This window comes from Acipenser ruthenus, chromosome 4 (genome assembly GCF_902713425.1).
Source record: "Acipenser ruthenus chromosome 4, fAciRut3.2 maternal haplotype, whole genome shotgun sequence".
Classification (NCBI taxonomy): Eukaryota; Metazoa; Chordata; class Actinopteri; order Acipenseriformes; family Acipenseridae; genus Acipenser; species Acipenser ruthenus.
Genome location: NC_081192.1, coordinates 17,805,514 through 17,820,616, shown reverse-complemented (window position 1 = coordinate 17,820,616; position 15,103 = coordinate 17,805,514). Strand labels below are relative to the sequence as shown.

Genomic DNA, 15,103 nt, shown 5'->3' with positions numbered 1-15,103 from the left:
CCATAAACAAACATAATATATACAAAATAAAATAACTTTATAGTTGAGTAAGACCATATTGCTTTTCATGTGGGGATGTGAAGAGGGTTTTGTGGAATCTAAAAAAATATATAATTCTAGTTTTGGCTGTAAATAATAATAAAAAAGAACAGGTAGTCTCAAAGTGTTGCCCAAGCGATCTGCCAAGACTTTGTACTGTGTAGAAAAAGTACTGTATATCTCGCTGATCTGGGCTTTTCTTAATGTGCACACTTAATGAAATTCAGATTCTCTTTGTATGTTTCAACAAGTTTAATACATTTTTATTAAAAAGACATTGGTTTCAAAAATCCAGTATAAATCATTTTAACCATTCATTTTCATTTAACCATTTCATAATCTAGTCTAAAACTAAGATCTAGATAAACCTGGAATCCTCATCAAAATGTGCAGATTTCATCACTTGTGTTTGCCGGACTGTAAAAATCTAAACCTTTTTTTGTCTATTTCAAATGCAGCAAATGTCGTCTTCAAAATGCATTGGTCTGGAAAGTAAAACAAGAATTGATTTGTTTTTAATATGAGATCCAGAACTTTACAAATTGTGAACAAAAAACAGTTGTAATAGGGGTATATGAAACCAACCACAAAATGAAAAAAAAGTGTTAAGTGCCAATTACATGTACTACATCTTGCTTAATCATATGGAGAGGGCATTATGGAGCCAATTATATTGTTTCAATTTATACGGAATTCCTCACAAGTAGACATACATTTATCAAGATATAAGATGTCCCAGTGATATAAAACAAGCAACAAATGTGCCACCCCTGTAGTGGATGACTTACTGTATAAAGTAAACCAGTGTTATGGGGAATGTACTGTATTTGAGAGTATGGGTTCTGGTTATTTCAAGATGAGAGCAATGGAAAATGGATTGTAGGGGTGCATTTGTTAAAGTGTGTCCTAGTCATTGATATATGGGTTCAATGTGTTACCAGTATGGATCCTTTTGTGGTCTGGATGGCCTACAAATACTTGGAACATCCCAGTCCCTTTCTCATGTATTCTGTGCTCTGGGGTCAAGATTGTGCATCTGTTGCAGCCTGAGCTCTTTGTGCAGCTCCTTGTATCTTTGCTGGGTGATGTACAGTAATGTGATAGTGGTGCCCCTTAGAAACTCATATGGGCAGTGCTACCATGTGTTTTCCCCAGATTATTATACTTTTCTTATGGAAAACATTAATCAATGGTGTGATCTCCTTTCTTATGTATTCACTGCGCCACAGCAGAGCTGGCAGGTGACGTTCACATCCTCTGGTTGCTACAGGAAGTACCTGGAGTATCCAGAGAATCAAGAAAGATTCAACAAGGGATAGGGCTTGTCTGACTGAACTGAAACTTTGTATGGAATGTATACCAACTGGAACTCCAAAGAGATAAGCATTCTGATTAAGCTGTACACAAAAGGGCAAACTATGAAATAATGTAGCCACCCAGGATTCATCGATCAGGATCCGATTGTGGGACACTGCTGATAAGAAAATTGAAAAAAACATCTGACAAAGAGCAGCAGTATACAGTGTCAGTTTAGGTGGTAAAACAAGTTTGATTTAGCAACATGATGATAGAGACGTCAAACTGTCTTTGTGAGTGTGTTTTATTCGTAAATAAAAAAATAAATAAAGGCATTTTGATAATACTTACATTACCCATTACGATTCCTGGGGTTTGTCTCTCCATTTTCTTTAGTAATTTCTTCTTCACACAGTATACACTAGTAACTGTGACTAATAACATTGCAGCAAAGACAGCAACAGATGCAGAAACTGCTGCTATGACAGTGTCCTCTGATTTTCCTTTTTTCTGACATTTCTCTCCCATAAACCACCAGTCTTTACCCACTGCACATCTGCAAAAAATGCATTACAATTTCACGGTTCAATCTAGGTAAAGATCCTTAATCTCAAACAATTCACCCCGAGCTTATTAAATGAAAGTTCTGTGTGTCGCCTTAGCTAAGGAATACATGTTGGTATTAAACTCAACAAATTTGTAATTCCGCTGCTATTGCTTGGTAATTTAAAAAAAATGAAGATGCCACCCATTGTGTTTTGCAGGTTCTCTTATGCAGAGCCTTGTAAGGGTCTGTCATTTAACCTGGTATAAATCGCAATAATTCAGACGTAGAACCCGCAGAGCGGGTTATATAAAGTTGCACTTATATAGTGTGCTTCAAGATTCGAGTTTAAAAAATAAATAAATAAATAACAACATATCAACTAAATATAAAATTGGCATTACATATTACCAAAGTACACCAAACACAACTATAGCCTATTTAAGTGGGTCTGATACATGAATATTGTAACTTAATATTGTACCCTTGCAAAAGGTAAAAATATACCCGCTTTATATCTTTCCTCCCATTTTGCGGCACCCTTTCAGGAATTGTGTGATTTGATGCTTTGTACCACACACTGAAAGCTACTCAATATTGCAGCTTTTCCAAACACACACGTCCACCTCAGCTTTCACCGTGTCCAACAAACTTCAGTGCTGTGCCAGTGGGTGTCATTTTATGGTAATTAAGGCAGGACTATTATTTTGGATGTCACGCACCATGAGAACCATGCTACAGTATTAAATAAACTCGCACTGCATTAAAAAGGGTGTTTACAAATACTTTAGAATAATATTTTACAGTAACTGTTTAAAATACATCTTTAAAACTATGACAAATGTGAGCATTTTTATTTAAAAGCAAATCAAATGAATTGAAAAATCAACTGGATTCAGATCCATATTTGCAGCCAAATGCTTTTGTCTTGTGTGATTGGATCAATCACTTGTTTTAAACTACAGTACATGAACGTTTTTGTGGTTTTAAATCTTATTTTGTCTCACACCTTATTTTAAATTTTTCAATAAGCGAACAGTATAAATAAAATGTAAAATTTTAAAGCCACCTTCATCCTTTTGGCATGAAATATTGAAAATGCAATCAATCCTGTAGTTTACAATCACTAATCCTAGAATGTAAGCAGATTTTAATTTTTTTATGGTATGGCTTTTGTACATACAACTATTATAGGCTGACAGCTTTAACAAAGTTCATTAAAAAATGTAAAAAAAAATAATCTTACCTACAAACAGGTTTCCCCTTCTCCACCACACAAACCCCATCATTCTCACAACCAAAGGTCTTGCATAGTTCACTTGCGGGTGGAGTTGTATTTGGTGGAGTTGTATTTGGTGGAGTTGTATTTGGCACAGTTGTGGTAGGTGGAAGTGGCTGAGTAGCAGTAAGTCTTGAAATATCTATAAAACAAAAACGAGTTTAAAAGGTGAAGCCATCCCCTTCAGGTTACAGTCTCACTTAACTTTCTGGAATGAGGAAATCAAAGAAGTATCCTTAACAGTAAGGGACTTCGCTGAAAGCTACAGGAAAATAAATGCTGATTAAAATACTTTGATGACATTGCGATAATCCTTTATTTGAATAGAATATAGACATAACATGCATACAAGTATTTAAAACATTTGTTAAGCCAAATGTTCTGTAATAGAAACGTCAGCATTCCAAGCACATATCTGTGACTTTTAGCTATTAACAATTCTATTAAAAGTAGCTTTATAGTAAAACTTGTATGACAACACGTTTGACAAAAGGGGTTATGAAGGATTATGCACATATTTATACAAAATAATATAGCCTTTATGAAGGTGTTTTGAGTGCTACATAATGTCTAATTGAAATAAAATCACCAGATTGTTGGCTGCTGGCTGAAACAAAACAATTCCAAATAAAAATTGCTGGGAATAATTATATATATATATATATATATTCTTTAAAAAATATATACCTTCCATTGTTAAGAGAAAAATGACATCATCTCCTTTAATGAAGTTTCTGCTCCTCAGTCTGTCATGAGTTAGAAAGACACTTGTGCCTTTTCCTGGCCCTCTGTGATATGACGTGCCATCCGGATCCTGAACAAGGGTTCCTACTTTCTGGGGATCATCCCAAAAATATGTTTTGCTGCCATCCGCTAAAATTAAAAATAAACATTAATGAGGTTTTCAATTTGTTACTGCATTATGGTGGACTGACCTAAATAATAAAATGAGGTGACCAACCCTCTGTTTCAAACAATGTGGGGTCCGTAGTTACACTTCTTTGATTTGACATTTGCCGACGAATGTCCGGGTTTTGGTCTAAGAGCAGCCCTGTGATTTGCTTCCAGGGACATGGCCATTGCAAGCGGTCATCCTTCAATCCGGATGCCAGGTGAAAGTATATTGCCAGTTCACCTGGATTATTGTCGTCACCATTCACGTATAAACCAATCTGAAAAGCATATCCCTCACTGGAGTGGAACCTAGGACTATAAATCCTGCCACCTGCTCCAGAAGGACTAGTTGCTAAAAGATGTGTAAAATTTTTTATGTGCCAAATATGAGAGGGACACTTTGTCTCAGAGAGGTTGATGTCATCAATTGAGAAGCCCCCATTGGAAACACCGGCTCCTTTAATTCCTTGAAATACCACCCGGAACTTCTTGGAGACATTGAGACTTAAATGATGAAACTGCCAATAGTCCTGAGGCTCCCCTAAAGGAAAAAAAAATCACATTATGCTATTGTTGAGTACAATAAACTGAGTCCAATGAACCATTGGGCCGTATTCATAAAGGATGTTTATTGACAGGCTGTTTAGAAGTGTCTGAGAGTTACACATGTGCAAACTGGAGTTAAGCATGTCTGACTAAAAGGGGTTTCACCAAACTTCAACTTGTATTCATAAAATGCCTTTAACATATGTGTGGCAAAATGAAAAGAATAGGCTGGTTTAGCTATAGCCTATTCAAGCAAATACAAGCCTCCTGCTCCCATTATCACATTGCTTAAAGGTAGCTCATTGCTTTCAGGCACTAAAATAAACCCAAATGCAATCAATGAAAAGCAACTTTCAGATATTTTATTTTTTTTTACCAAAAATGTCTAAATCACATACCTTGTATACCTCTCTGTCTAAATCACATACCTTGTATACCTCTCTGTCTAAATCACATACCTTGTATACCTCCCTGTCAAAATCACATACCTTGCATACCTCTCTGTCTAAATCACATACCTTGTATACCTCTCTGTCTAAATCACATATCTTGTATACCTCCCTGTCTAAATCACATACCTTGTATACTTCCCTGTCTAAATCACATACCTTTTATACCTCCCATGTGCCTTAATTTACCCTCAGGATTCATTTCATCATACTCTCTAACCCAGATATTAAGTTCATCGTTTGGATTTCCGCTGTTGTAGTAGAAGAACTGCAAACACTGGAAACCTCGTTTTGGATACAAAATTCTGCTTTCCAAATATGCTTTGTGTCCTGCCATCCCTGTAGCGGTACTGAAGTGCATGAAGTACCCTGTACCTGCAACAAGATAGGACGTCTCTTTAACATCCATAGTAAAAACATAGCCAAGTGTAATAAAGCACAGTGGAAACATGGTAAAGCACAGGTAAGCATTGTACAATCCAGCGAGGTAAGGTAAAGTATATGAAAAACCAGGGTAAACTATGGTAAATGCATAGTATAGCCACGTGAAAAACATGGGAAAACTGCAAAAATACTGTGACAAACCTTTGTAAGGGATGTCATGAATTAGTCTTTCTCTGTACTGGTTAATAGATTTAGGAGGGTCTCCTTCACAAGATTTTAAAAACAGTTTTTTATTATTAGTGTTCCCCTTAAAAAAAGTGAAAAAAAAAACTAATAAGCTCTCACTGAAAAATGTGCCTTGAACTACAAGATCAAAACTGTCTTATTCATATTCTACAAATGGTTTACCTATAAAGTGTGACTTGAACTATAACTTTCATTAACTGATATGATGATTGTTTGTTGACACCTGCAATTACTGTCATAAAAATATTACAAAAGATCCGGGACATTCTGATATCCAGGGTGAGGTGCAGGACATGCAGACTCCCTTCCCTCTCCATCTCAGTACAGCGGTCAAATATAACAAAAAGCAAATTGTCAGACAAAGGGAGAAAAACAGAATACATGGATTTCCCAAGATTTCAAGTTGAGAATTTTTTAGAAGACTTTCCTCTCTGTAATAAAACAGTAATTAAAGTGTCTCAAGCCAGCAAAATACTTTTATAAATCTTACTATCATAATTATGCATGGTGTGAAAATGTCTGTAATTATTTTTTTTAGCTACATTGTAGTTTCAAATGTCAGATATGTTCTTATATCTTCAGTTGTCCATTTTCTTCATGTGGAGAATAAGGATAAACTGAGAAAACATGGACAGGTTACAGTCAGAAACTCTTTACCTTCACACTTCCCCATGGTTGTGTAATCGATCATAGGTCCACCATTGACTTGCATCACATGTTGCCAGTTAGCATTACCACCTGATCCTTGGATCATACCACAGATATTTTCCAGCTCAAAACTGCAGTGTTCCATAAAAGTTAGCGAAGATGCTAAAACAAAACAAACAATACATGTTTGAAACCAACACATTATTTATTTTAGATGAAGCAGTCACTTGAATAATAAAGGTGCTGACCTTCTTTAATAAAAGTTAATGGTTAATTAAAAAACAGTATCTTCTATGCACATATACTGTGTCATGCAACAGTCATCGATATGTTCTCAGTAACCATGCCAAACTCATTTCTAATCTAGACTTTATTGCTATTTATCAATCTGTACCAGAACAGACACTTTTTACAGTATTGTCTGCCACATGTAAAAAAACGTCAAATATACAGAACACTTTTCTGACATTAAAATCATTACCTGTTTGATATCTTGATTGTGAAGCAAGATCACTTTTGTTATTTCTCCCATAACTTGAATGAGACGATGATTCAGTTTCATTGATAATGTAAAAAAAAAAAAAAAAAAAAGCAACTCCTTATTTTTAATTCAAACTGAACACAAAAAGCGAGTTCAGTTATATTGCTTTCCCTCTATTTTAAATCTTAATGACTTGTTGCAACAATGTTATATAACCTGTTTGTTCGGCTTTAATTAAAAATAAGGACCTGCCTTTTTTTTTTTTTTGCAATATCAATGAAACAGAATCATAGTCTCAATCAAGTTATGGGAGGAAAAACTAAAGTGAACTTGTTTCACAGTCAACACTTCTCCAAGAGTTTAATTGAGTCAACTCAAAAAAAAAGAGACATCACGTGATTAAAAATAAAATAAAAATAAAAACGAAAACAAAGAGCCCTAGACATTCAACGTAATGAAAATGTAGATGAAAAATAAACTTTATCTAGCTGTACTTTGAAGTGTATTTCGCAAATATAAAATGCAAAACAAAGTTAAAGTCTGGAATTAACAGATTAGCATCAGTAATTACATTATCTTAAAATATGTTCCTAATTATATTTCGTAATAGACATTATAACAGTAGCTTATCAGTATTTCATTAGGTTTCATTATAACACCGTCTAAAGCAGGGGTCTTCAACCCTGGTCCTGGAGAGCTACTGTGGCTGCTAGTTTTTGTTTCAACCAATCTCTCAGATACTTAATTGAACCAGTTATTGGTTTAATTAGTCAAGATTAACAGGTGTTCCAGATCTTTAGCCACTGATGATGTAAACATTACATCATCAGTGGCTTAAGATCTGGAACACCAGTTAATCTTGACTAATTAAACCAATCATTGGTTCATTGTAAAGACATCTATAAAACCTGCTGGATAGGGGCTCTCCAGGACCAGGGTTGGAGACCCCTGGTCTAAAGGTTTTTTTTATTATCTTGTTTTTTTGCATTTTGATGCACATTGACATGTTTCAAATGATTGTCCTTCTATTTAAAAAAACCAACAAGTATTGGATTTGCAAAACATGTAATTAAAAACGTACAGCAGTTGTACAATCTGTTGACCTTCAGAAGGTCACTGTCACTGAACTCCATGCGTTGGCCAATCACGTCGATGAACTCCGGTATTCTGGTGACTATTGTTGACTCTGTTCCATTCTTAAATGCAGTTTTGCTGTAGTGCATCATCGAGTTGTAGTCATAAGGTACATTCAAGGAGCTGGACACTTTGTCGCTGTACTTATTAAAGTTGTGCTCTTTACCTGTAGCAGACAAAGAAGGGATATATTAAATCAGCATCTTTCCTGGGGGTGGACTTAGGGTTAAAGCACTAGTGAATTACATCTCACACACCCCTTGTGTGTTTTCTGAGAATGCCTCAATCTAAATTTCTGAATGTCACACTGAAGCATGTTTCTGTGTAAATTAAAATGCAACCTGTCACCTGTTGCAGCACAAGATGTGGCCTTGATGGACTTTTTTTTTTTAAATCACACACAAGTACATTCTAGTTTATATTCTGAAGACTAAATAGACGTGTTCTCCAAACGTAGTACAAGTGGTGGGAAATGACATTCGTAGCATTCTTCCAACAAATTAATTTGTTTGGCAAGGATTAAGAATAGATTTTTGATATTTTTAAAAAATCTACGGATTTCATGTAAAATGTTGTCAGCATAGCGAAAGGGTTTGGAAATGCTGTTTGTTCCTAGTATAATTTAGCTTGTACAATATTTGTTGTGCAGAAACTAATACAAATTATAAAAGATAAAGTTGCTTCAAATAGCCTTTTATTTGCTTTTTTTGCCCTACATTCTCTAAATCTGCTAAGTACTATGTTACCTTTCATCATCACCACCTGCTCTGTCTATAAAACTGCAGAGTAGGGTAGGCTGGCAGAGTTGAAAGGTCTGTGCCTCAAGGTACTGTATATGCCTTCCCTGTGCAGTCATATGATGTATGTGAAGTTTCCCTTTCAAGATATCCCATTTGGTAAACCTTAAAAAACTCAATACCCTCTGAAATTCGATCCCACATAATTGTTACATAGTCATCTCGGTCAGCTCTTGACTGCTCATGCCAGAATCCAAGTGCGTGGAGAAATTCATGTTCAATAGTGGCTATTCGGTCACATCCATTTCCAATTGATAAGCTTTGTTTTCCAACACGACGGTTTCCCACCGAAGAAAAGCACCTAATAAAAGACAAAACATTATTTTTTTAAAAATACAAACTAATACAAAGTTTTCTGAGCATATATTTTTAAAAATTATAATTATATGCAGCATCCAAATGAGTGCTTTTGAGTACTGGAAACCAAAAACTGGCAGCTTCTCAGAACACACATGCCACCTAAGTTAGATTTTATCTAGACCTCTGACTACTGTAATATGTGCCACTCACAGTGTTATTAATTTAAAATGCTGTATTTTAATTCTGTTTCTACAAGAAAAGGGCAACCAAAATGTATGTAAATTCTTAAAAAAAAATATCAGTATGATAAACCACGTTGGAAACTTGAAAAACTTTCAGAGGTTCTTACCCATTGCCTTTAAAGACTGCAATGTAATTTGGTTCCCCCTCCCAGGGTTTATAGTCAATGCACGTTTTAAGCCGATATTGTTCAAAGGCCTTCAAGATAACTCCTTTTGCATTAATATCTTTAAAAGATTCATAAGAGGACATGTTCAGATTGTTTTCCCCACACCTCCTCACTTACAAATGACTTATCAGCATACTGAATACATTATCAATATGATAGCATTTACATCTGCTGTGTATGTAGGACATGTCTCAGAAAAGAAGCAGTTTACATGCATTTGAAAATTGGGTAATCATATATATATATATATACAGTACTGTGCAAAAGTTTTAGGCAGGTGTGAAAAAATGCTGTAAAGTAAGAATGCTTTCAAAAATTGACATGTTAATAGTTTATATTTATCAGTTAACAAAATGCAAAGTGAGTGAATAGAAGATAAATCTATATCAAATCTATATTTGGTGTGACCACCCTTTGCCTTCAAAACAGCATCAATTCTTCTAGGTACACTTGCACAAAGTCAGGGATTTTGTAGGCATATAGTCAGGTGTATGATTAAACAATTATACCAAACAGGTGCTAATGATCATCAATTCAATATGTAGGTTGAAACACAATCATTAACTGAAACAGAAACAGCTGTGTATGAGGAATAAAACTGGGTGAGGAACAGCCAAACTCAGCTAACAAGGTGAGGTTGCTGAAGACAGTTTACTGTCAAAAGTCATACACCATGGCAAGAATGAGCACAGCAACAAGACACAAGGTAGTTATACTGCATCAACAAGGTCTCTCCCAGGCAGAAATTTCAAGGCAGACAGGGGTTTCCAGATGTGCTGTCCAAGCTCTTTTGAAGAAGCACAAAGAAACGGGCAACGTTGAGGACCGTAGACGCAGTGGTCGGCCAAGGAAACTTACTGCAGCAGATGAAAGACACATCATGCTTACTTCCCTTCGCAATCGGAAGATGTCCAGCAGTGCCATCAGCTCAGAATTGGCAGAAAACAGTGGGACCCTGGTACACCCATCTACTGTCCGGAGAAGTCTGGTCAGAAGTGGCCTTCATGGAAGACTTGCGGCCAAAAAGCCATACCTCCGACGTGGAAACAAGGCCAAGCGACTCAACTATGCACGAAAACACAGGAACTGGGGTGCAGAAAAATGGCAGCAGGTGCTCTGGACTGATGAGTCAAAATTTGAAATATTTGGCTGTAGCAAAAGGCAGTTTGTTCGCCGAAGGGCTGGAGAGCGGTACACGAATGAGTGTCTGCAGGCAACAGTGAAGCATGGTGGAGGTTCCTTGCAAGTTTGGGGCTGCATTTCTGCAAATGGAGTTGGGGATTTGGTCAGAATTAATGGTCTCCTCAATGCTGAGAAGTACAGGCAGATACTTATCCATCATGCAATACCATCAGGGAGGCATCTGATTGGCCCCAAATTTATTCTGCAGCATGACAACGACCCCAAACATACAGCGAAAGTCATTAAGAACTATCTTCAGCGTAAAGAAGAACAAGGAGTCCTGGAAGTGATGGTATGGCCCCCACAGAGCCCTGATCTCAACATCATCGAGTCTATCTGGGATTACATGAAGAGAGAGAAGCAACTGAGGCTGCCTAAATCCACAGAAGAACTGTGGTTAGTTCTCCAAGATGTTTGGGCCAACCTACCTGCCGAGTTCCTTCAAAAACTGTGTGCAAGTGTACCTAGAAGAATTGATGCTGTTTTGAAGGCAAAGGGTGGTCACACCAAATATTGATTTGATGTAGATTTTTCTTCCGGTCACTCACTTTGCATTTTGTTAATTGATAAATATAAACTATTAACATGTCTATTTTTGAAAGCATTCTTACTTTACAGCATTTTTTCACACCTGCCTAAAACTTTTGCACAGTACTATATATATATATATATATATATATATATATATATATATATATATATATATATATATATATATAAACAGTTAACTGTCATGGAGTCAGAAACCAGTTTATCTTATTTATTGCATAAACCCAGAAAGTGTACATTACAGTTTACAATGCTCTTTATGTTCTGTGATCAGGTGGACTTGAGTGGCGTGTTTGGTGAGATCTTGTTTATTTAGTTAAACAAAAAAAGCAGTTAAACATAAACCACGTGCTCGGTAGCTGATGGCTTCCTTTTCTGGGGCTCTGTCCCCAGACTTTCCAGTGGCGTAAAGGCTACTGCTGGAGCCAACACCACCTCGGGTATGTATGTTGATGATGTCATCCAACGTGGCCACCATGTTTTTTATTGTAGCAACTTCCCTTGAACATTGTTTAAAGACAACCACACTAGGATCATATGTGCCAATTTTTGGTTCAATCGGACTAGTGATTTCAGAGACAAAGGTTTTTGTAAGCCAGTTTTGTATGTTGATGATGTCATCCAATGTGGCCGCCATGTTTTTTTTATTGTAGCAACATCCCATGACCAAATCTTAAAGACAACCATACTAGGGTCATGTGTGCCAATTTTTGGTTCAATTGGACTAGCAGTTTGGGAGAAGATCTTTGTAGTTTGTGATTATGACGTCTGTACCGTGCAATTTTGACGTCATGCAGCATGGCCGCCATACCACACAACCTATCAGCTTCTTACGAACACCTGTTAATCTTGGACTATCCCTAAACAAGTTTACCAACTTGCAGCACTCTGCAATAAGTGGTTTTTGAAAGCCACATTTTTACATTCAGGCAAAATGTTTTCAATTTTTTTAATCCAATATGGCGGCCAAACAATGTGATCTTCGACATATGTTCAATTAACATTTACCAACTTCCCATGAGCATCTACCATTGTACCGAATTCTGTCCGTTATCGAGCAACTTTTGGTGGAAAGAAGAAGAAGAAGAATCCCAGCAATAACAATAGGCTTCCCAGCCCTGTGGACATGGAAGCCTCATAATAATAACAACAACAAATGAATACATACATAAATAGAATCCACTCAAGGGGTGGGCACCCAGTCACATGACCCTATTGAAACATTTTAAGTATACGATTAACACAAAGGACAATATTACACTGTAATTAAGACAGTGTTCTTACCTAGGGTGTCTTCCAGATAGTATGGAATAGTTGTTGGCCACCGGTACTCATCACCTAAAATAGAGTTTCTCTCCTGTGTCTGAAGAAATAGAGGTTACATGGATAAACAAACCTCCCCTAGACTGAATGCTATAAATGCTCCAAAAAAGTAAGTATATGCTATTCATGTCTAATATAGGAAGCTTGAAATGTAAACATATCCTTTTTCGAGTACAATTCATTTTTAGAATCTTTTTTCATGTTTCCATGTTTAAGGGTCCCTACATTTAGGTTATCTCAATTACTTAATAAAAATAAGCAAATACAATGTTGATTATATATATATATATATATATATATATATATATATATATATATATATATATATACACTGTATATACTTTATATATATATATATATATATATATATATATATATATATATATATATATTGAATGTTTGACTCTATATGCCCTATATACAGTTGTGTTTGATGTACTATTGTATGGTTAACTGGCCATTTGATATTTTCTTTATATACTGTGTTATTGTTTTTTTTTTAATATATACATTTGTTTTATCTTAAATCCTCAAGCCTGCTATATAGCAGTGAAGGCATCTATAAAAAAAGATCTGGGTTACCTGATGCCAGTCATACAGGATAACGTTGAATGAATGTGTTTATATACAGTACTGCATGTACGTTAAATGACACACCCCCTACAAGTCGTCTCATATTTTTGTTTTAATAGCATAAAACTGGGCGGCAATGTCATACTTTGATGTTTACAATGATTATGAATTCCTTTGAAACTGAAATTTCACAGCAGAGTATAAACTCACGTGGTCAATAAGAATATCACCCTCTACAAGATCCAGTCCTAATGCTGAAAAAAATAAAGAACAAGATGTTGGAATCTAATGGGAATATATCTGATCTACTGTATTTCACCTTTGAATCTTTTTAAACATTACCTTCATTTATGTCAAAAATGTCTTGATCCCGTCCACCATCAACATCGATTTCTATCAAGAAGCAAGATGATGTTTAATACAGTGTAGTACGATAGTCTTGAAAAACTGATAGGTAGAAACACAGTATACTTCAATCCATTACAACAGTTTAATTATTGGTTATAATTACACTTACCAATAACCCTGGATGTTGGCTAAAAAAAGAGAGAAAAAAAACAAAACAAATACAGCCATTATTAAAAGTTCCCAGTATATATAGTTAGCTCAATGATATGGTTTGGTGTTGTGGGGAATTTAGGAGATCATAAATTAAAGAATAAAATAAAACAAAATTCAAGACTCCACAACAAAAACAAAACTGTATTACAAATAAAACAAATAATCATAAATGTGCAATGAGAAAAAAATCAATCTAAACTTTAAAGCTGTACACAGACTTTACATTCTAATAAAATTCCTCAAAAAAAATCTTCACAGTCTTGCAGTTTACGAATAATAGTATGCATTTTATAATTTATTAAAACACCTCCTTCAAAACAAATACTTTTTCAATAGTTAATTGTGTGATCCACAAGAAAATGGAATCATTATATAGATGTTTTTAATACTGCACAGGTAGATAAGGGATTAGCTTACCAGGCACAGGGTTTGTTTGAAAAACAAAGCCAGAAGCAGAAGTACTGAAAAAGAAGCCATTCTCTTGAGGCTGATCACTTTCAAGTGATTTAGTACTTTGGGATTGGAGACAACCCTTGCAAGTGTCATAAACATCAAACTTTGTCCTACTACAACATGCTGATACAATGATTTTGTTACAGGTGTGAGATACAAACCTTGGTAAAAACACTGATTACAAATCTCCTTACTTTCCATGCACAGGTGGAATTTCTATGCCTTCTGCCTGCCTTAATAAATTCAGCTATGTAATTAGTCTTACATATTTATTTTTCAAGCTACAACACCAGAATTATTATTTTTGTGAAACAGTAAGCATTACTGGCTGTTTGTCATCGTAAAACCAAGTGCTTAAAAATTAAACATAATTCCGATTTTACCGACATCTTAGAGCTTATCTTCATTGTTTTAGAATATACTTAGCACACACAAAAAAACACAAGTGTTACTAAATTAAACATTATCAAATTAAACATTACATTCTGCAATAATCCTGTGTTAAGCTGCTTTCAGCTTGAATACAGTATTACAATATGTTTTCACAGAAAGTAAAATATACTTTTTTTTTTTTTTTTTTACTTCATTAGTGTTTTGTAATTAGTGGGCTGTTACAGCTTAGATCTAAAATGTAGGATTTAACTGAAAACGGAAATCGCTGGCTGCTACTCAATTGATACTTTAAATGTAGTTGACTATGACTGCAATAGAGGAGGCCTAAATACTGTACCACACAGATTTCTTTTTGATTTCATAGGCCAGGTTTTTCTTGTACCAAGTAAAACATGAATTGGTCAAGTGGAATATTCATTTTTTTAACACAGGTTTTTCTCTCCAGTAAGAACAGATCACCTTCCCAAATCATATGCAGGGGAATATGTCTTATCCTCTTTACTTCTCCAACTTTTTACACATATGTACTATATTAAATGGATGGTATACAACATAATAATCTTACATTTTGCATTGATTTGTTTCCAGATCTCACTGATTATGTTGGTATATAAATCATTTTG

The 15,103-nt window shown here is 35.3% G+C and overlaps 1 protein-coding gene across 1 annotated transcript; it reads right to left on the bottom strand.

Annotated features, from left to right (window-relative positions):
• Positions 1 to 278: 278 nt before the first annotated feature.
• LOC117399984 (meprin A subunit beta-like) lies at positions 279 to 14,130 on the bottom strand. The gene is made up of 15 exons (XM_059022107.1): positions 14,052 to 14,130; positions 13,591 to 13,609; positions 13,416 to 13,466; positions 13,284 to 13,327; positions 12,462 to 12,540; positions 9,387 to 9,504; positions 8,860 to 9,038; positions 7,888 to 8,106; positions 6,335 to 6,487; positions 5,207 to 5,422; positions 4,120 to 4,593; positions 3,846 to 4,031; positions 3,126 to 3,300; positions 1,687 to 1,891; positions 279 to 524 (listed from the first exon to the last, which is right to left on the bottom strand). Exons 1-15 carry the CDS (start codon positions 14,109 to 14,111, stop codon positions 510 to 512), a joined length of 2,193 nt encoding a protein of 730 aa, XP_058878090.1. The 5' UTR covers positions 14,112 to 14,130; the 3' UTR covers positions 279 to 509.
• Positions 14,131 to 15,103: the final 973 nt, after the last annotated feature.